This window comes from Schistocerca serialis, chromosome 5, assembly GCF_023864345.2.
Source record: "Schistocerca serialis cubense isolate TAMUIC-IGC-003099 chromosome 5, iqSchSeri2.2, whole genome shotgun sequence".
NCBI classification, from domain to species: domain Eukaryota; kingdom Metazoa; phylum Arthropoda; class Insecta; order Orthoptera; family Acrididae; genus Schistocerca; species Schistocerca serialis.
The window spans coordinates 760,509,984-760,531,826 of NC_064642.1; the positions used below are offsets into that span (position 1 = coordinate 760,509,984).

At 37.0% G+C, this 21,843-nt stretch overlaps 1 protein-coding gene across 2 annotated transcripts in view; it reads left to right on the plus strand.

Annotated features, from left to right (window-relative positions):
- The window catches only part of LOC126480771 (1-phosphatidylinositol 4,5-bisphosphate phosphodiesterase gamma-1), a 248,439-nt gene extending 227,317 nt beyond the window's left edge, over positions 1 to 21,122 (plus strand). Inside the window, exons 22-23 of one of the 2 annotated variants that reach the window (XM_050104071.1) lie at positions 12,702 to 12,816; positions 21,005 to 21,122. In XM_050104071.1, coding sequence (XP_049960028.1) covers positions 12,702 to 12,770 — 69 coding nt within the window. In that variant the 3' untranslated portion in view covers positions 12,771 to 12,816; positions 21,005 to 21,122. Of the gene's footprint in view, positions 1 to 12,701; positions 14,095 to 21,004 lie in introns of those variants that run through there. The other variant, XM_050104070.1, reaches the window with a different exon arrangement.
- The last annotated feature ends 721 nt before the right edge of the window (positions 21,123 to 21,843 follow it).

Here is a 21,843-nt window from a genome sequence, read left to right on the forward strand (position 1 = left end):
AGTAGAATTTAAGTTATGAAACAATTACTGATTTCCCCTATAATTGAAGATACTCACTAGGAATAGTCAAAATAAATTAGAAAATCAACTGCATACCTAAAACTAAGGGCCAACCTTTCTCTCTTATGAAAATACAGATTATATTCATGTACGTTAATGATAATTAGTTAAAAGTGAAAAAACGAATTTAAGGAGGCAGATGGCAAAACAAGAGGGGAAGTAAAATTATCCCAGCTTGCTTCGTCAAACAATATGCCGGCTAAGTTAGCATCCACATTTATGTTCAAGCATGCATTTCTGACATTGTTTCCATATTTTTGTCCAACCTTGCATGTACCAGTTGATTGTGATTTGTTTTTTTGGTCCTTACAGATGTCCATGACTATGTATACACTGTTGGATTGCAAACAGCACAAACATTATAAATAAATCACTGCAGCACACTTTGTAATATTATTGATGTCAGTTTGAGTGCCACACATGCACTTTACGTGTGATGTTTTTGTTTACAATGCCATTAGTATCGATTAAACAAAGATGTAAAAATATCGTTTGTTTCTTACTGAGCAAAGATATTAACTAAGCAAAGATGATGTGTGGGATGTGCAACAAATCTATAATTAAAAAAGTTAACTTATTATTAAAGAACGCTAGGACAGTTTGTTTCCAACCTTCTTTCCCTTCCCCCCCCCCCCCCCCCCTGCTGTCTGTCCAATAATTTTAAGAAATATTATAAAGCCATTGGAATGCTTATTGTAAATTAGACATATTTGTGCACACAAATACAGAACTTTTGATGGTCATTAGAGTTTATAAGTTGGCTAAGGGGAGTATGAAATTATAAAGGTGAGGGCAACACATTTGCTCAAAAATAGAGTTTAGATTTATGTAACTGCTTACTGATTTCATAAACAAGTTATTCCATATACAAATTTTTGCAAGTTACATTTTACTATGTTTTAGGAAATGTTAAAAATTAAATTTGTTAGAGGCTATTCTAAGTGTGTTGATTTTGGTGTCTGTTCCTGTTATTCTTTAGCATTCGTTAGGTTGTTATGTACTGCAGTCTAACAACACTTATGTACTTGGTTAGGCAGTTTTATCTGCAGTTCAGTTTAGAAACTACCTTGCAAAACCTTTCGTTTTGTGCTACAGATAATGGGCGAAAACCTGTAACCTTAATATCAATTAACTCATGATCAACGTCTTTCTTTTCTTGGATAACTGTCTACATGCCAAACATCACATGGTCCACACAGATGCATAAATGTGAAAAAATGTAGAAGTTTTCAGAAAACTGTCTTTTTTTTTCCCTAATGTAGTTAATATCACGAATAACTTTATTTCTACTAAACGTAAAGGTGACACGCTGTGTTGCTGAAAAGCCATGTATAGCTGTAGGCCAAAGCCTTCCTCAGAAAAGAAAGGAAACGCGCGCGCGCACACACACACACACACACACACACACACACACACGTATGTTCATTCAACCAAGCACACATCGTGCACACATGACCACTATCTCCGACAACTCTGACCGGAATGCAACTGTGACATTGAATGAAAGCAACAATCTGGAGTGGGGCAAGGAAGGGGAAGGGACAACAGTGCGTAGGGCTGGGAGAGAAGTGCACTTTCTGGCAGAGCATGTAGGGATTAGATGGAGGCATGACAAGACTGTCAGGTGCAGTGTCAGGAGGCTGTGGGGCAGGCAGGGAGGAGGGGGTGGGAGTCAGAAATGGAGAGGAGTGGAGAAGGGAAAAAGACAGGTGAGTGCATTGGTTGAGGTTGGCCCACAATGAGGGTGAGGGGACGTGTGAAAAGGGAGGAGGTGATAGGGCAGAAGGGGCAGAAAGTGTTGTTTGGAGGATGTGGGACAATAGGTTTCCATCTGTTGAGGCAGAGATAATTTAGGGAGCAGAGAATGTGTTGTAAGGATAGCTCCCACCTGCACTGCTCAGAGAAGCTGGTGGTAGAGGGTACGCTCCTGATGGCCTCAGTTGTGAAATGCCATTGAAATCAAACATATTATGCTCAGCTGCAGATTGTTCCACAGGGTGATCTACGAGGGTAATCCCAAAAGTACGGTCTCCTATTTTTTTTATAAGTAATTAGACCTGTTTATTTCTACAATGGTTTACATCAGTTTACAGCTTGAACATTTAGCTATTTTTCGACATAATCACCATTTCTGTTGATGCATTTTTATAGACGGTGTGGCAGTTTTTGTATGCCCATGTCATACCAGCTCACCATCATAGGATGGCAAAGAAGGATGCCACCAATGGTGTGATTGTTGCTTGGTCTCAGGTGTAAAGTGGTATGCCCACGTTTTGTCACCTATGACAATTGAGTCCAGAAAGTTGTCCTTTTCGGCTGCAAGGCGGTGAAGAAATGCACGAGAAGCATCAACTCGTTGCCACATGTAGACCTCAGTCAGCATGCGTGGCACCCATCTTGCACACACCTTCTGGAAGTTCAATCTTTCCATTAAAATTCTGTGAGCAGTTCTTCAGGAAACCTCAGGAACCAACATGCAGAGATTATCCAGGGTGATCTGCCGATCTTCACGCATGCTTTGCTCAACTTTCAATACCATCTCCTCAGAAATTGACGGTCTCCCACTCCTCTGTTCGTTGTGAATTTCAGTCCAATCAGCTGCAAACACTCTACACCACTTACAACATTTTTGACATCCATGCAGGATTAACCATACACTTCCATCAGTTGGCAATGGATTTCAATCGGTGCAGTGCCCTTTGCATTCAAAAACCAAATAACTGTGCGCAGTTCGCACTTGGCGGTAACGTCCAATGGGAGCTCCATTCTCAACGGCTGCTTCTGTACTTATAAAAAAAAAAAGAGAGACTTTACTTTTGGGATTACCCTCATACTTTGCTTGTGGCCGTAGTCTGATGGTTGCCATTCGTCCTGGTGGACAACCTGTTGGTATTAATACCAAAATAAAAGACAGTGGAATGATTCCAACAGAGCTACTATATGACTTAGCTGCTTTCACAGGTGGCGCGTCCTCTGATGGAGTAGGAAAAGTCTGTGACAGGGCTGGAAAAGGGAGTGCTGGGTGGATGGATTGGCCAAGTCTTGCATCTAGGTCTTATACAGATGTATGAATCCTGTGCCAAGGGGAATTGTTTGGGAGTGGCATAGGGATGGACTAGGATGTTGTCTAGGTTGGGTGAGCAACAGAACACCACTTTGGGAGGTGTGTGAAGGATCTTTGATAGGATTTCTGTCTTATCGGGGCATGATGGTAGATAATCAAAGCCCTGACAGAATGTGGTTCAGTTGTTCGAGTCTGCAGTGATGCTGGATGACAAAGGGGATCCTCATTTGTAGCTAGTTTTTGGTTGTGGTGGAAGGATTGGGGGTGAGAAGGGAAATTGCATGGGAAATCTGTTTGTTGACTACATCTGGAGGGTAGTGCCCGTCTTTTAAGGTGTTGGTGAGAGCATCAGGATACTGCGCAAGGAAGTTCTTGTCACTGCAAATATGCCATCCCTCGATAGTCAGGCTGTGTTGGAGGAATTTTTTGGTGTGGTAGGGATGGCAGCTGTTGAAATGCGGATGCTGTTGATACTTGATATGTTTAACGTGGGTAGGGGTGTGGATGGAATCAGATTCCCACCAGGACTTTACAGTGTTTGACAAATAACTTCCCATCATTGATTCAGACACTAATTGAATTTCCATGATAGTAGCATATGTAAATATTGATGCTGTCCGTAGTGAAACCACGAGTACTGTATTTCCAAGCACCAGCTTGCTAGATAGTCAGTCACAAGTTACAAATACATTGAATACAATACATTGAAATAAAAGAACAGGAAGAGGGCTATTGTAAAAGTGTTTCTCCTGACCAGCAAGCCTCTTTCCTAATACTGTAAGCACTTCAGGTATGTTTTTGAGTGTCAGTACTAGCAGCTGTTTTACCAGTGACACAGTACTTTCATCAATTTGCAAGCTTGAAATGTTTTACTGCTTGCAAGAATATATACAATACATTTTCAGAAGTCTTCAGCTTGCAGAGAGCAGAAACCACATAAATTTCTTAACTAAACAATGGAAAAGCCATGATAATTCCATTGTCTTAAGTTCTTAATTGATGTGCATTATTATTGCTGTTGAAAATTCCACAATCAATATCATTTCTTCAAGACCTCATAACTGTATTGGCAAAAGCAAACAAGATGGTGGTGGAAAATAGGAGCCAATAGGTGACACAGAAAAAATTCACATTGCACCTACATTGATAAAAATTTCTACTTTTCAGTCAAAATTGACTGCAGAAAATTTGTACTGATTTATTGAATGTATTTGATAGCACATCTCGTATCTTTGTGCTGATGAAATTAGAGCATAAACACAGTGTATCCTTTCAACCTGAGCGTGAAGTAAGTAACACTTTTGTCAGTAGATTAATTTTTAAAACTCACAGTTGTTCCGAGGTTCTCGCTGGGGAGGATTTACTGATAAAAAGGAAAAAGTGAAGTTTAAAAAGTAAAGACAGACTGTTGTTTGATTGCCTGTTTAGGATAGGAAAAAAAAAACCTTGAATTTTTAATCATGATCTGGGCTGTTATGCCATGGTCAGAAGAATTTCTTGGAAAAATTTCTTGGAAAAATTCAACTAATGACTCAATCTCAGTAAACGTCTTCAAGGTGGGTGTAGTTTCTGTGAATGTTTGATTCACACCCTAGGACTCACCACTGACTGTTCTAAAAATTCATTTCTGTGTGGTCCCATACAGAGGTGTGACGTCACATGTTGGCTTTTGATGGTGCAGTCATCCATCTATGTGAGCAAGGATGTGAATGGGACATTCAAAGGAGCTACAACCATCTTGACACTGTTCCCCACAGATGGGTACATCATGATGTGTTTCTCCAAGGTCATTCATCCATGGCATAATAGCCTCAAATATTTTAGTAAGCGTGGCTTTTCCAGCCATGAAAGTTAAAATTTTGAAAATGAACCAGTGCTCTTTACCATAAGCTTTTATAGGGATGTAAATTAAATCTTGTTTCAACCTATTAGTAGACTTTCATCATTGTTTGTAGCATGACAATGGGTGTTTAGCACTGAAAGATAGTTGTAAACTTGACGGTGTGAACATTGGCACCAGAAAATTGCAAAAAAAGTCAGCTTTGGCACTGATACGAATGAAATGCAACATGCTATTTTACCCAGTTATATTTAGAATATTATTATTTGAAAAAAATCTTGCCTTTATTGTAGCCACATTTGAAGAAGACATGACAGCTTTTTTTCCAAATAAAATACCCTGTTCTAGCTACTACATTACGTGGATTTTTAACAGGGATATTTTTGCTAGTCACCAATGTAACTGAATGCTCGATCTGTAGGTTTTCTGTATAAAAGGTCAGAGATTTGATTTCATGTCAGTTTGCAACAGTTTAAGATGAATGCCAACAAGAATCACTTGTGGAGGCGAGGTATGGTAAAATTGTCAGTAACATATTCTGTTACTCCATCCATAGAGAATGTGTCTGACTTTTGCAAAATGATGAGTTAATTCGATGCCAGTATAGTAGGAGGATGAATATTATCAAAAGCTCATTATCCAGCACTACAGCAGCACAAACATTGAGGTTTCTTTTGATTATATTGCTGAATGCTGACAGATTTAATTGTGCTCTGATACAGTGATGGACTACTCAAAAGTAACTCTTGTAAAAGGTTTGATATCAGAAGACCTCAGTTTTTGAAAAAAAAATAGTTAATCATAATGTCTGCCATGTTGTATTATTGTTTAGGCCATCGCTTCCTGAACTTCATCTTGACAGTGCATTGCAATGCTGTAAAAGCATTTGAAACACACAATCTTCATCACCAAGCATATTGAATGAATGGCATATTGTATTGTTGTTAGTTAAATGTATTATCCTGTAATTATTGCATGAAATAAAACTGATCTACACTCTATTCAGTACTTTTACCACCTAAAAAATAAACATAATATGGGGATTTGAACCCATGACATACTGGTCATTATCACTCCATCCACTCTCTTTATGAAAGTAGTAAAGTGCTCAACCATCATCACAGTTGCTTTCACATTTTTTTTTTTTTTTTACTAAGGCATAGTGACGTATAACCATTATGGACAGATGTAGAGAGACTGAACTTCTCCACTTCCTTTTGGGATCATCTTACCCAAATGGGAACATCATTCTGGAGTAAGTTATCATGTTGTACATTGCCCTGAATTTGGTGGCAGTATTCTGCTGCAACGACTGACAGTCTAACATGAAGAGTTATGGCTGTCATCACCCCATTTCTTCTATAACATCCGATAACAGTGCATGATTTGAGGTTAGATACCTCACCTGCATCAGTTAAGAGTTCATCCACTTTATTCGTTAGCCATGCCTTATCGTCAACAGGCTGTTCACAACAGTGTCGTTGATCTTGTAGAGGAAGTGAGTTTGGCTATGTTGGAGGTTGGGACACAATATGGCATTTCTGAGCATGCTTGCACAACAATGTATAAAGCAATGTCAAGATGTTGGAGAATCCAGTAGGCACGTAACAACTGAGTGTTGGCTTGGAAAACCACCATTCCTGGTTAATGAGCTTGTAAACACATCAAGGTAAAATCCTTTTTTAAACACTGTGCATTTGAAACATACTGATCTGTTTCCCACTTCAGTTGACAGGTCTCGGCACCAACTTCAGAAGATTGGTCTATAAAGCAAACGTGTGGCCATCAAGAGGAAGCCTTGTGACGATCACTGATTCTACCAATTGCAGTTTGTTGGGGAAATAGTAATGATGACTGGTGGAACATATTTTTCACTGCAAATTATGGTCCAGTATGAATATATAGGCCCCTATGGTGTCAGTTTTGACCTGTAACATATCCTCAAGTTACCTCTTCGTGGCTGGATACCTGTGGCAGTTTGGGGATGGATGTTTTCCTGTAGACTGGTGATGCTTCAAAGGATAGATGGTTGACTTCGTGCTGCCTAATATACCCAAATTAGGGGTAATGTTATGTTCCCATCAGTGTGACAACTAGGGATTCAGCTGTTTCCAACAGGATCAGTATCCAATACATTATCAACTATGCTGCAGGAGAGGTGTGCAGAACAGAATGAGATTTCTCTTCTCAACTAGCCTTCTCCTGTACCTGACCTCAACCCTGTTGAAAACATGTGGGTACAGATGAAATGGGCCATACAATAAATGACCTGACCACAAGCTAGGAACATGCGTTGACCTATGGAATATTGTTGTAGATGCCTAGGAGGAGGTGGCAGAAAATGGAGATGTTTTAATTAGTTCACAGGGTGGGCAGAATACTGAATGGTAAAAAAATTACATGCTGTGCCCTTTTCGCGGCAAAAAAAAAAAAAAAAAAAAAAAAAAAAAAAAAAAATTGGAACTATTAACTGTTGTATATGTGGAAGAGACCTAGAGACATCAGGTGGTTTCAGATTTATTGTATCATGTTAAGACAGAGATTTAGAAACCAGGTTTTAAATTGTAAAACATTTCCAGGAGCAGATGTGGACTCTGACCATAATTTATTGTTCATGAACTGTAAATTAAAACTGAAGAAATTGAATATAAAGGTAGGAAATTAAGGAGATGGGACCTGTATAAGCTGAAAGAACCAGAGGTTGCTGAGAGTTTCAGAGAGGGCATTAGGCAATGGTTGACTAGAACAGGGGAAAAGAATATAGTAGAAAATGAATGGTTAGCTGCAAGAGATGAAATAGTGAAGGCAGCAGAGGATCAAATAGGTAAAAAGACGATATCTAGTAGGAATCTGTGGATAACACAAGAGATATTGAATTTAATTAATGAATGGAGAAAATATAAAAATGCAGCAAATGAAGCAGGTGAAAGTGAATACAGACGTTTAAAAAATGAAATTGACAGGAAGTGCAAAATAGCTAAGCAGAAATGGCTAAAGGACAAATGCAAGGATTTAGAAGCATATTTCTTTCTGGGAAAGATAGACACCGCCTACAGGAAAATTAAAGAGGCCTTTGCAGAAAGAAGCAGCTGTGTGAATATCAAGAGCTGAGATGGGAAACTAGTCCTGAGCAAAGAAGGAAAAGCTGAACGGTGGAAGGAGTATATAGGGCGTATATGCAAGGGAGATAAACATGGAGCCAATATTATAGAAAGGGAAGTGAACATAGATGAAGATGAGATGGGACATATGATACTGCGAGAAGAATCTGACAGAGCTCTGAAAGACCTAAGTCTAAACAAGGCACTGGGAGTAGACGATATTCCATCAGAACTACAGATAGCCTTGGGAGAGTCAGCCATAACAAAAATCTTCCATCTGATATGCAAGATGTATGAGTCAGGCAAAATAACTTCAGACTTCAAGAAAAATGTACTAATCGCAATTCCGACTGCTGACAGGTGAAAATTACTGAACTATCAATTTAATAAGTAATGATTGCAAAATACACAGGTGTCTAAAATTAAAGCAGCAAACCACTGTTTCTCTGTCCTGTGTCTGATGTATGGTATAATTACACAAACCGTCAACAGATGTCCATACAAGCGTGTTCTGCATAGAAGATGGCATCCGATCAATGGGCAACAACTTCAATCCAATGATGACATCAGGTCACCTACCGAAGGGGGTAGTGTTTTCCGGGCAGTCCTAAAACCTCAATCACACAGTCACAGATGGTGCAGTATGGCACAGGGGAAACGCATAACAGATTCTGTGGTGGGTGGGGTCATAGGAAGAATGGAAGCAGGACAGTCACAAACACATGTGGCCCGATGGCGTAATGTCCCTCAGAAGTGGCGTCAGTTTATAGAGACCAAAACTCTATCCTGAAGATAGGAGCAGGGCTGATCATAGGAGCAGGGCTGACCGTGTGTGAGATCAGAAAGAGAGGATCATTTTTTGGCTGTCAGGGCATGACAGTACTGCTTTACTACTGCGTGGCAACTGACATCTGAGCTATCAGCATCCATTGGGCGTGTTTTATCAAGGCAAACAGTGTACAGAGGGCTTTGGCAGAGTGGCCTTTATTGTTGAAGACCTGCTGTAAATGTAATTCTGATGCATCTTCACTGAAACGAACATCTAGAGTGGACTTGTCAACATGCCATCTGGACGATCGAATGGTGGACCAATGTTCTTTTCACAGACAAGATCTGATTTGGTCTAGAGTGATTCTCAATGGATTCGCATCTGGAGGGAATGTGGAACACAATTTTGCAACCCAAACATTGTGGAAAGAGACGGAAATTGTGGAGAATCCCTAATGGTGTGGGCAGGAATTATGGTAAGCACTCGAACACCTCTACATGAAATTGTATGGGTGAATTGGCATGGTTTAACTGCTGTCGGGTATCGTGACAAGATCTCGGCACCTCATGTGTGGTTTTAGCTAGTGCTGTGGGCCCAGACTTTGTACTGATGGATGATAATGCTCGACCTTGTAGAACAAGAGTGGTTCATGTTTTCTTGCAAATGGAGGGTATTGCACGCATGGTGTGGCCTGCTCACTCTTTTGATTTGAATCCCACAGAACATGTCTGTGATTCACTAGGGAGACGGGGTGCATCATGTCAACATCCACCAAGCACTCTCCAAGACTTGTGAGCACATCTGCAGGAAGAATGGTCATTATTGCCTCAATATTATATTGATGACATCATTCACAGAATGCCCCACCGTTATCAGGCCTGTATTGGTGCAAGAGGTGGTCACACTCTGTACCAAGCACATTAACCAGTTGATGGAATGTGTGGGCAAATCCTTTAAGTTGGGAAAAACAAATAACTTTTTTTTTACCGTTATGTATGTTGCAGTTGTTTACATTCTGTATTCTTCACATTGTTTCTACTTTACTATCAATTGTGTATACTGTTTTGTGGCAGTATAAATGCAACCTTGCAAAATTTCCGTTTGTTGCTCTAATTTTGGACACCAATGTTCTAACACAAATTCTGTACAGAAGAAAGGAAAAACCGATAGAAACCGACCTTGGGGAAGATCAGTTTGGTTTCTGGAGAAACCAAGGAACAGTTGAGGCAATACTCACCCTCCAATTTATCTTAGAAGAAAGATTAAAGAAAGACAAAACTATGTTTATAGCATTTGTATACTTAGAGAAGGAATACTCTGTTTGAAATTCTGACTGTAGGAGAGGTAAAAAATCGCAGAGAAAAAGGCTATTTACAACTTGTACAGAAACCAGATGGCAGTAATAAGAGTTGAGGGGCATGAAAGGGAAGCAGTGGTTGAGAAAGGAGTGAGATGGAGTTGTGGCTTATCCCCAATGTTATTCAATCCGTACACTGATCAAGCAGTAAAAGAAACCAAGAAAAATTTGTAGTAGGAATTAAAGTTCAGGGAAAAGAAATAAAAACTTTGAGGTTTCTTGATGATATTGTAAGTGCAGAGGCAGCAAAGGACTTGGAAGAGCAGTTGAATGGAATGGATATTGTCTTAAAAGGAGGGTACAAGATGAACATAAACAAAAGCAAAACAAGGATGATGGCATTTTGTGGAATTAAATCAGGTGATGCTAATGGAATTAGACTAGGAAATGAGACACTTAAATTAGTAGATGAGTTTTTATATTTGGCAGCAAAATAATTGATGATGGCCAAAGTAGAGGGGATATAAAATGTAGACCAGCAATGGCAAGAAAAGCATTTCTGATGAAGAGCAATTTGTTAACAACAGACATAGATTTAAGTGTTAGGAAGTCTTTTCTGAAAGTATTTATCTGATGTGTGGTCATGTATGGAAGTGAAACATGATGATAAACAGTTTTATACAAAAGAGAATAAAGGCTTTCGAAATGTGGTGCTACAGAAGAATGTTGAAGATTAGATGGGTGGATCATGTAACTAATAATGAGGTACTGAACAGAACTGTGGAGACAAGAAATTTGTGGCAAAACTTGACCAAAATAAGGGCCCAGTTGATAGGACATATGCTTTAGACATAAAGGGATCACCAGTTTAGTATGGAGGGAAATGTGGGGGTAAAAATCATAGAGGGAGACCAAGATATGAATACAGTAAGCAGATTCAAAAGGATGAATGTTGCAATAGTTATTCAGATATGAAGAGGTTTGCACAGGATAGAATAGCATGGAGAGCTGCATCAATCCAGTCTTTGGACTGAAGACAACTACATCATGAACTGTTCATTCTGTTAATTTTGTATTTCCTATACATTAAAGAAATTAATGCAGTAAAATGAAAAATCATTGGTGAAAGTGGGGGTTTGATAAAAATCCTACTTCGTTCTAATGCTTAGCAGTCGGTCAACTATGCTATTGAACTATGAAATCAGTGTACTAAGAACAGTGATACTCAGGTATTTCTTACTCAATGTCACAACTTCATGTGATTTTTCTAAGCCGGAAATCCTAATAATGACATGGAGGAGATTTTCTTGTGTGGTTTTGGAAAGAGTTTGTTTTATGCTGATTGTCAATAAGCCATAACTCACTCTATTATAACTTTAGAAGAGTATCTGTGAACTTTGAAAAGTACATAGAAGTTGTGAATCGTGCCTGGCTAACTCAGTTGATAAGAGCATTGCCTATAAAAGATTATGTTGCTTGTTAGAGTCCCAGTCTGGCACACAATCTTAATCTACCAAGAAGCTTTACTCACCAACTTGTTTCCACCTATTATGTCTATTATGTTATTGACATAGATTTAAAATTGTTCATATAAATCCATTTTGTGATCTTCATTTTATGTCCATAGCCTTTAAAGTTGACCACTGTTTCTCATTTTGATTAATTTTGTGATAAGCATTGCTGTGCTCACTATAATGTTCAAGAAAAATCTATCCCTGTTTGGCCTACCTGTAGCACAAACAGTTTTATTTACACTTGATTATTTATCTTGTCATTGTTTTCTCTTCTGAAAGCAATGTTGATGTTGTGTGACCTGAGTGTTACTGCAGTTAGAGAGCTTTCAAAAAACTGTATGCAGACATTGCATTTATTTTCTGTGTTATTTTAATTGCAAGTAGATTTTTATTGATTTCTTCCTGTATGAGGGTTTCCAAATGTGTCTGTGTGTAAATTGCTAGCCATTATTTGTTTGATTATGTTGTGTTTTGTGTGGTTCTCATTTCTACTAAGTGGTTCTATTTAGTTCTCTATATGGATCATGCTTGTGTGTTGTTAGGTAGCAAGACAAACAGTGTATGGTAGTACTCTTGTTGCTTTCCTGTAGAGTTTAAGATGTCCTTGTTGTTTCCTTTGCTAAATTTCAGTTCTAGCAAATTAATTCTAGTGTTGTCTTCATATTGTATGCAAAATATTATATTTTATCTTGTTTATTAAGCTTATGCAGCTTTTTGCTACTATTACTTACATTAACTTTACAAGAGGCCATGTATCTTGCTTGTAGGCAATTAGTTTGCCTGCGTTTGACAGATTATTTTTAGTAATTAAAGGTGATAAATAGAAAATGTGTAGTTTTGTGGGAGAGATGTGGGGTGCCTTAAAATAGTAATCACATTTGTAGTCAGATTACTATTTATGGTTAAATTTCTTGCCAGTTTTCCTGCTTTTTAGAAAATAACCAGCTAACTAATGTTGATAAACCAATTTTATAAAAATACGTTGTTAGTCAAGTTTATGTTATAATGATGGTTCTCTAAGTTCATTGCAGTATGTTGTATTGTTTCATCTTTCAGGAAAGCAGGGAAGTGCTTCCAAGTACTGCCTTTTCTTGTGTAACTGCCGTAGGAGACAGTGAAGACTGAAATGCCAAGTTGATGTGGATTTTCTGCAATGAGAAGGTGAACAAAGGTGACTTTCTACAACTTTAGTGTGAAATAAGTGATTTGAAAACCAATGTGCATTTAATGAACAAAAAGATCATTCATAACTGAACTCTTATGATGTTGAATATTTGCAGATCTACTCTTTGTTAACTTTGGTGTTCATTTCTGTCATTGTTGTATTTCAGTATTGCACCTACTTGTAGGTCTGCTTTTTAAGAAATGTAATACCATACACAAAAGTTCGGGCAACTGTATGCAGAAGTTTGCTGTTTTAGAAAAAGGTAGTAGTTGTGGCCTTATTGATGGTTCATTGTATAGGTGTATTTGCTCATGTATTTATGAATGATACAGTTTACAACATTCTTCCAAAGTTTTTTCACAAACAACCTGCTGAAAAGGTGTTTCATTGTATCTGTACCTGACTAGTTCGTTTTATATGATACGGAATATGAAAGATTCTGTTACAAAAAGGATGATACTAGATGCCACTAAGGTTCAATGGAGAGCCTTCTTTTTAATCATAAAGTTATGTGCTTGTTTAATATTTTTCAAAAGCAGGATATGTTTTTATCTTTATTGTACAGTAATGTGTGCTTGTGTGCAAAATGTAACTGGTTCCTTAAGCTTTTAGAAGAGCCACATGTCAATAGTTAGTTTTAAATAATATGTGTCTGTATCATACACGCAACAGTATTTTTGTCAGGCCAATAACTTATAATAAATTGCATTCACTAATGAGTGGCTTAATTTTTAAATGATCTGATTATTATAGTAAAGGAATAAACATAGAGGGGAAAACCCTAGAGGAAGAAGAATATGACAGTTTTAAAAAATGCATGATCTAGTGGTTGACGCACTAGTGTTTGTGTGCACAAGATGTGCCAAGTAATGATACGAACTGTAAGATGATTATTAGTGTGAAAGAAGGCAGGGGAATAACACTTTCATGGAAATATTAACTGATAAAGTGCTTTAGGTCTCATATTCATGGTCTAGTTTGTTAGATGAGAATCTCTTCCGGATTCATAATATGTATTTTGTTACAATGAAGTTAGCAACAATGTTTCTTCTCATGCTGTTTTTTATTTCTAAGTGTGCATTTGCAATACTTAATGTGTGCAGTTATTATTTGATCATATTTTATTCTGTAAGAGTTGATGCCATTTTTCCTAAGAAAAAGTGCTTAATTGAAGTGCTTAATTGAAATATTATGTGTTTCTTTTCATGCATTTCATGATAAGACTTGTTTTCTGTTAGTGAGAAGTGCTTGAATTCACTGTGTGTGTGTGTGTGTGTGTGTGTGTGTGTGTGTGTGTGTGTGTGTGTGAGAGAGAGAGAGAGAGAGAGAGAGAGAGAGAGAGAGAGAGAGAGAGGGGGGGGGGGGGGGGGGGGGGGGGAGGAGTGAAGCAGTGCGTATGGTGGACCATGGACCATTAAATCTTTATAGTTCGGAAGCATTGTTATGAGGCAATTTCTGTTGTCTTCATGCTAGAAGATAGTTGTTGGTGTTCCGGCCTATTACTTCTTTGTCAGTTACACTATTATTGTGAATGAGGATTAACTGATACTCACCACCTAGAGGAGGCTGTTCAACAAACCTGCTCTAAGTGATGAATGGAATCTGTCCTCGTTTTCCATTGTTCAATTAAATTATTGTTGGCTTATAGTACACACAAATTTATTTATGTTAATTGATTAAATTTGTATAAATTATTGGAATGTGAATTGCATCTGCAAAAAAATTTATATTTATATCTTGACTTAAATATCAACAGTATGACAGGGCACTGGTATTTATTTGTAGAGGAGAACACTGACACAAAAAATTATCTGTGAAACTGCAGATATTGTTAATTTAATTATATGTCATACCGCTTGTTATGAAAATGACACTACCTCATCACAAAATGTATCAAAGACAATCGAAGCATGGTATAATAAATGTGGAGACTGGACTACTTTCAATAGAACTAAAGACTACCAGACTTTCAATTGGAACATAATTGTGAACAGTACATGATTCTGATAATGTGTCAGTACAGTATGCTGTAATGTTGATGTTAAGAAATGTACATGCCTATGATTAGTAACTTATGAGTATCATGTGAAATGCTGATGTTTACACTGCCTCCTCTTTGGTTGGTGTAGTTACACTGTTCTATTGGTGTGTGTGAAGCAGGGCATTAGTTATAACGTTTATTATTAAGGCTGCAAGAAGTCACAAGTATGGTTTACAAAATTTAACTTGACCGATTACCGTTGTGGATATATTATAAGGGGCGTTCAAAAAGAAACGAGCTGGAAGCATAATTACAGAAACCAGTACCTGTATGTTAGAAGTATTGACCCTGGCTGTTGAGACACTTGTCCCCCTGTGCCACAAGGCAGTGAATGGCTGTCTCATAAAATTCCCCGGGCTGCAATGTTAACCAGTTCACTGGATGTCGTCATCCAAGGTGAATCGTTTGCCTCTCAGAACCTTTTTAAGGGGACCAAAAATGGTATAATTACAGGGAGAGAGGTCCGGACTGCAGGATTGCTGTGACTGTGTTGGCCGTATCAGTCTTTGCATTGTCGTGGAGTAGAATGACCCCACAGGTGAGATCGCCTGGTTGTTTTGATTTGATTGCTTTGTGAAGGGTGGTCAAGGTTTGCGAGTACTGCTGGGAATTCACTGTTGTGTCGTGCTGCAGGAAGTGAATCAGAAGGGGTCATCCTGGTGAAAGAAGAATGTCAGCATAACCTTTTCTGCACTCGTGTGGATGATTGATACATGCTGCTGCTAGCTCTGTATAGTCATGTGACATACACGCGTGCCCTCTAGCGAAGGGCTGTGAACTTCCACGCTCTGGTCAGAACCACACCTCGTTACACACACCACGATATTACCAGTTTGTGCATTCCAGACTCCAACTCGTTTATTTTTGAACGCCCCTTATATAAGGCCATCTTTAGGTGTGGTGCACTAAGATAAATAGATTTCCATTCATATTTGGTAAATTTACAAGAGGTTCCTTCATTTTGACCTTCACAGAAAGAGTCATGAAATGATTTTTTTAAGTTAATAAGACATGAAACTGAGCAAACACTTGCACAGTGGATGTTTCTTTGCCACAAATATCATGTTTTATTACCTTAAAAATCTCTGATAAGCTTACAGTTGCGAACTAAAAACCCTGTTGATTGTAGCGCACCACACCAGTAACAAATGCATAACAAGAAAGCAAAAAAAGCTGTAACACCCATCTGAAGATAGATTTGTAATCAATCAGAAACCAGTAATATTGTTAAATGAACTATTTTAAACTATACTTGTGACTGGTTGCTGCTTAAATTACAAACCTTACGATTTTACTACAGCCATGTTTACATTCGATGCGATAGCAGCAAGGCATTAAGTATGCTAGGTTGTAGATATGCCCCCCCCCCCCCCTCGCCGCATGCACACACACTCACAAAACCACACACATTCTCCATTCATAGCAGTTATGCCAAAATCCCAAAATTGAGAAATGGAAATGAAATTGTTTGAAAGAAATAATATTGTATTTCTGTACATACTGAGCATGGAAAGAAAAACTTTGTATTTATTTTTGTTAGTTTTTAGTTGTGGAGGAGGCAGCTCATAATTCCATTATGTGAGTATTTTGATTAAGAAGTTGTATGCAAAAGTAATGCAATAAAATCAGCAAAGTATCATTGGCAGTGCAGCATGAATTATAGTCATAAACAACAGAGAACTTAAAACTCTGCCTCATGTATTTTATTTTCAAACTGATTCATTGTATGTTGAATTCCATGCCATTCAGAATAGTAATATGGAGTGCCACAGATGTAGTCAAGGGAAATTCCATATTTTTATGACCAGTGAGTTAAGGCAGACTATAGAATTGAAATGTGATTCGTATGAAGTTTTGGAGAACCAGTGCTGTAAAATAAGCATGTTGTATGTTCATTGTTTTTATTTATTCGAGGTGCCTAAAAATGTAACATAATGATCCAGGTGACAAAGTAGAGTGTTGGAGACCTGTTAAATTTGCCAGTGTGAAAGAATTTTCTTCTTGGCATATCAACCATTGTTGCTAGTCAAAGTGCTCACCAAGTTTAACAGTGCAACAACTCAGAATGTAGACTCTGTTTAACTTCCTATCTGACTGTCTCATTTTACATTATGTCTCTCTCTAAATGATGTAAAGTGGATTGTTCTGATGTCTTTCTCCAAATGATATAAAGTGATTGTTCTAATAGTGCCTTAAAGAGAATTATCTCAGCCTTTGGTGATTTGAGACAAAGTTTCAGTCTCTAGTATTCATTTTTCAAAGGGAGGCTAAGCTATCCAAATTTGTATTTTAACGTCTCTGCGTATAATGGATAAAGCTGCTGCCTTGTTCAGTTATTCCATTTGGTTATGTACAAGTTAATTTATGTACTCTTTCTTTTGTTAGTACTTTCTCATGTCATACCTTAATTTTCTCAACCTGTAGGTATATCTTTATCTTTTGATATGTTAGACTTTTGTTTCAAATATTATGTTGTGTTTCCCTGCCATTCTTTGGAGATAAATTATGTACTTGAATATGTAAAGAGTTAAATGATAACAGTGTTTGAATGTGGTCAAGAATATACTCAATATAGCTCCAGAAATTTTAAAATATTTTCTTTGCTATTTTTGTAAGCAGGAAAAAAGTAAAATTAAATTACTGTAAAATATACATTTTAAAAAATACAGTACAATGGTGTTTCAGAAAGTAACCTCAGTAAAATAATTAAAATATGCTACTCAACCACAAATACAAAAAATAATATTTCACTTCTTAGGCTCTCATCTCACATCCTGCTTTCTTGATCAGGACACTTTCCATCTTGTTGATCAACATTTTGATTTCATAATGGAAAAAAAAGAAAGAAAATCTATGTAGTTATGTGCTGCTGCTCCTGATGTGTTCATCATATACTGTTCTTCGTTCTATTTAGATCATCAATGTCAAGCCCTGGTGACGGCCTCTCACTATTAGTTACTGCTTCTTCAGTAACGTACACTATCAAGTGCTACATCTTGCTTCTTGTCATTCTTATAATGCTTCTAAAGTGATCCACCCCTGCTCAAAAGAGAAAGATAATTATAGGAAAATATTTGAGTCTAGCAGTAATATGTCACAATTCCTGCAGTTCTATTGCTAGGCTCTTCATGATAATACTTTTTTTATCAAAACATAATAAGGTATTGCTAAAACAAGGTAAAATTGACATATAAGTTATATTTATATAAACAGAATCCTACAAATTTGTTGTGAATACAGCCTGTGATGTTTGATAGCCTTTATGAAATATGTATATGTGGGTGTGAGACTGCATTTAGTACAAAGCTTCATCCATCTTCATGAATAATGGTATGTCATTGCTGGTACTTGAACACTGACAGAAAATTATTTCATCTGTCGACATTTACGTACTGTAAGCCCCCCATTGGCTTGTAGCATTCTCCCATACTTTTCTGCCTCTACAATAATTGCGTAACTTCAGCATCCTTGTATGAATTGTAACCTTTTAAAGCAGAAATAAGTATGTCTGCATAAATTTTATATTTGGTGCCCTCCTGAATGCATAGGCTGTCTTAATATTGAACTGTGCATCTGCTTTCCTTAAGAATATTTTTTTTTTTTTCTGACAAAGCAGTTCATCAGTCCAGAATATTTGTTTTGTGAAGAACTGGAAAGCTCCAGTCACTTTCTGAAACATCCTTCAAATGTTTTCATGTCATTCATGCTGTATAAGATGACCCAGAATCATAATAATGTTAGCCAACATGGTCTATAGTGGAAAAGAATAAATCACAGTAATAAGTCATTAATGTGATATATCTGTGCATTTTAACTGTTGAAGTTTTCACTTTTACAAATTTTATTGCTGAGAAAGCCGAACAATGAACTATTGTACAGTTGCATTTAATCATAGTGTTCAGTGTATTGCTATGTTTTAAGTTGTAATTTACAATTTTATTGTGTATTATATACATATGCCACTATTTGAGGGTTCAGTTTTATAGGATTTTGATACTCAAGTCGGCATTCCCAGTCATCCATCTTTTTATTTTTTTATAAATGAATAAAGATGAATAGAAGGGTATGAGTAGCAAAATTTAGAGCTGTTCTCAAGCCTACAAAAAGACTCAAAATAATTTTTACTAGTTGCCTTTCATTCTTACAGTATAAGAGGTATTTCACTATAGCATGAGAATTTTAAACTCCATGTCTTCATTATCCTAGAATGACTGCTTGATGATACTTCAAAAGACCACTGACACTTGGCTTACAGCAGTTGGCAGCTATGGTTAGCTACCGGTTGCTGTAAGCATCTCAGGCATTGCTACGGACAAACTGCCATATTACATCGAAAGAATCTTGAACAATAGAAACTCAGCAGTAAACACACAACATAAAAAATAATAGTTTGCACCTAAATGCAAACTTACTTTTTTATTAGTAATTGACATAATATTTCTTTTCTTTGCATTTCGTGTGTGGACATAATTCTGATGTTTATCGTTCCACCAACTCTCAACTGTTTGTTTTTACGAAATAAGAATAAAGGAAAATGTCATCAAGGAATAATTAGATGGGGTTATTCATTGAGAAAACTGTATTAAGATAGTGACAGCAGCAGCCTAGCAGCTGTAGTGCAAAAATAATAAACTAAGCCCTGATAAACTTCTCATCTGTCTTGTTAGCTTTCCATATCTTCTGCGTTAATTTATTCAACTCTGCTGTAGCATCAAGTGTAGGATTTGTAATCTACAGAAATGTGCAACAGTGTCTAGTTTCTAAACACAATGCTGATCACATTGATGGGCATAGATTTTCACTAATGTTGAATGATACCCTTTCTATCTATCTTTCATTCATAATATAATTTTGTTTTTGAATTTATTATTTTTATTTTTATTTATGTATTTATGGAATGTACACTATGAAGACTGTTGTGAAATAATATCTAAATTATAACATTGCATTATGTGATATAATGTGCAAAGATTGTTATTGTGTAAGATCTTTATTGAAACACACACACTTTTAATCTTCAAATATACTTTTATTGTCATGTCAGCTTAGACGCTATTGGTGTTCTTGCCTGCATGTCAAGGCATTCTTGATTTGCATTACAATAAAATTATGATCTGTGTTATTCATCTTCATTATGTCAGCCATATTCTCCATGTCATTGTGTTTTACTTGTAACTTCATGCAATCTGTGTATCCAGGCATACATTTTGTAAGTTAAATTTGTATATGTTGCAGTCAAATACAGGTGTGTTTTATACAATAGAATGTAAATGGTTTATAAATTGTTTCTTCATTACATTTATTTAGGAGGCGTGTAACTGCAGATTATTTTTTCCTGTTGTTGTCTTTATATTTTCACATTTCATATCCTTCTGTCTCTCAGATTCACATGTTAAAAGAAGGAACCATTTCAGTATAAGAAACTTTCATAGAAATTTACTACTCTTCCATTAAGATTCTTTGAGTGAGGCAGTGTAGAGCTTGATATGAACACAACTAGAATTTCTACCAGTTTGAAAGTTGCAATGTGGGCTCAACCACTCCGTTTACAGTGCAAAAATGCTAATTATTACATGTTTCAAGGCTAATTTTGTGTACATCATGAATAAGACAGAGTTGCTGATAATTTCTAGCCAGAATGTTAAATGCCCCAAAGATATTGTGAATTTAAACCTGACTACTATTTCTCATAATGGTATTTAAAAAGAATTCTTGACACTAATTACACTTAAGAAGTCTCATTATTCATACTGTGTTGGACTTTGACTGCTACAAGAGAGATAAACCATCTCATTGTGAGTAAAAAGTCTGGAATTTCTTTTAATGAAAATTCTCACTTAATGCCAACATTTTGTGTTTTTAATTTCCTCTAGCTTAATTTGCCCACCTTTATCAACTAATGCAACTCTTAAGGAACAGAACCGTTATTATTAAACTAGGTTCATGTATAAATAAAGGCAGAAAGTGCATAAAAGCTAGGGAAAGGTATACCTTCAAATTTCTGTTTTTGAAACATTGTATAGCACATCATGTGTACAGAGCTTAGTGTTCATACACAAAACCAAGCAGCATAAGTACTGATGCATGAAAATATGTTTGCAATAATTGTTAAAACTTTTGTTATTATTAATACCACCTCTTTGTTCACTTCAGAGGAGAAGAAATACAGAAGAAAAGCAAGCTTTAAGAGAAATGATGGACTCCTGAAACCACCTCTGAGACTTAGTGATTGCTGTGTAACTGACCAAAAAGAATATAAAGTATAACTGAGTAATAGATTACTTTTTATCAGATAGCATTGCCACTGAGCACTAAAAGGCCTATAGCATACACCTAAGCTTTCAAAGTCTACCCCCCCCCCCCCCCCCACACACACACACACACACACACACACACACACACACACACACACAGGAATTGCAGGAACAAGAAGGAAAGACCAAAGTGCAAGAGAGACAGCTGTTAGACAAATGTAGAAGTAGAGAATAGTGAACTATCGTCATACATTTATTATATTCTATCTTGTCTATGATTTCACATTAATGGGTCTGATAGGCAAAGGTGCAAACAAGTCTGTCCATATCTCCTCAATCTGGGCTCCTTCTGAATAGCAGCTACTTCTCAGCAGTTGATTTCATCAGCTACTTTTTTCATCACCATCAATGAGCTTTCTGTGTCAATTGTTGCATACACATTGTCTGCTACTGTGATTACACAATTAATGTTAGTTCTCTCACATATCACTACATCTATCTTCACTGCTACTGGAAGTTGTGCTAACCACACATGCCGTAACATCACGTCAGAGATTTGAGTCATTTAATCCCCAAAATTTTTGCTATGCAATACATGTTGTATGTCTTGTTCCAATGATTTGCACAGACAGCTGATTAACATTTCTCTCAAGTGTAGATATTGTCATTCTTCAGGTGGCTTCAGTGTTATTGCGGACTTAGAGCAATCATTGGTAGCATTGTTCTGTGTAAATGCCA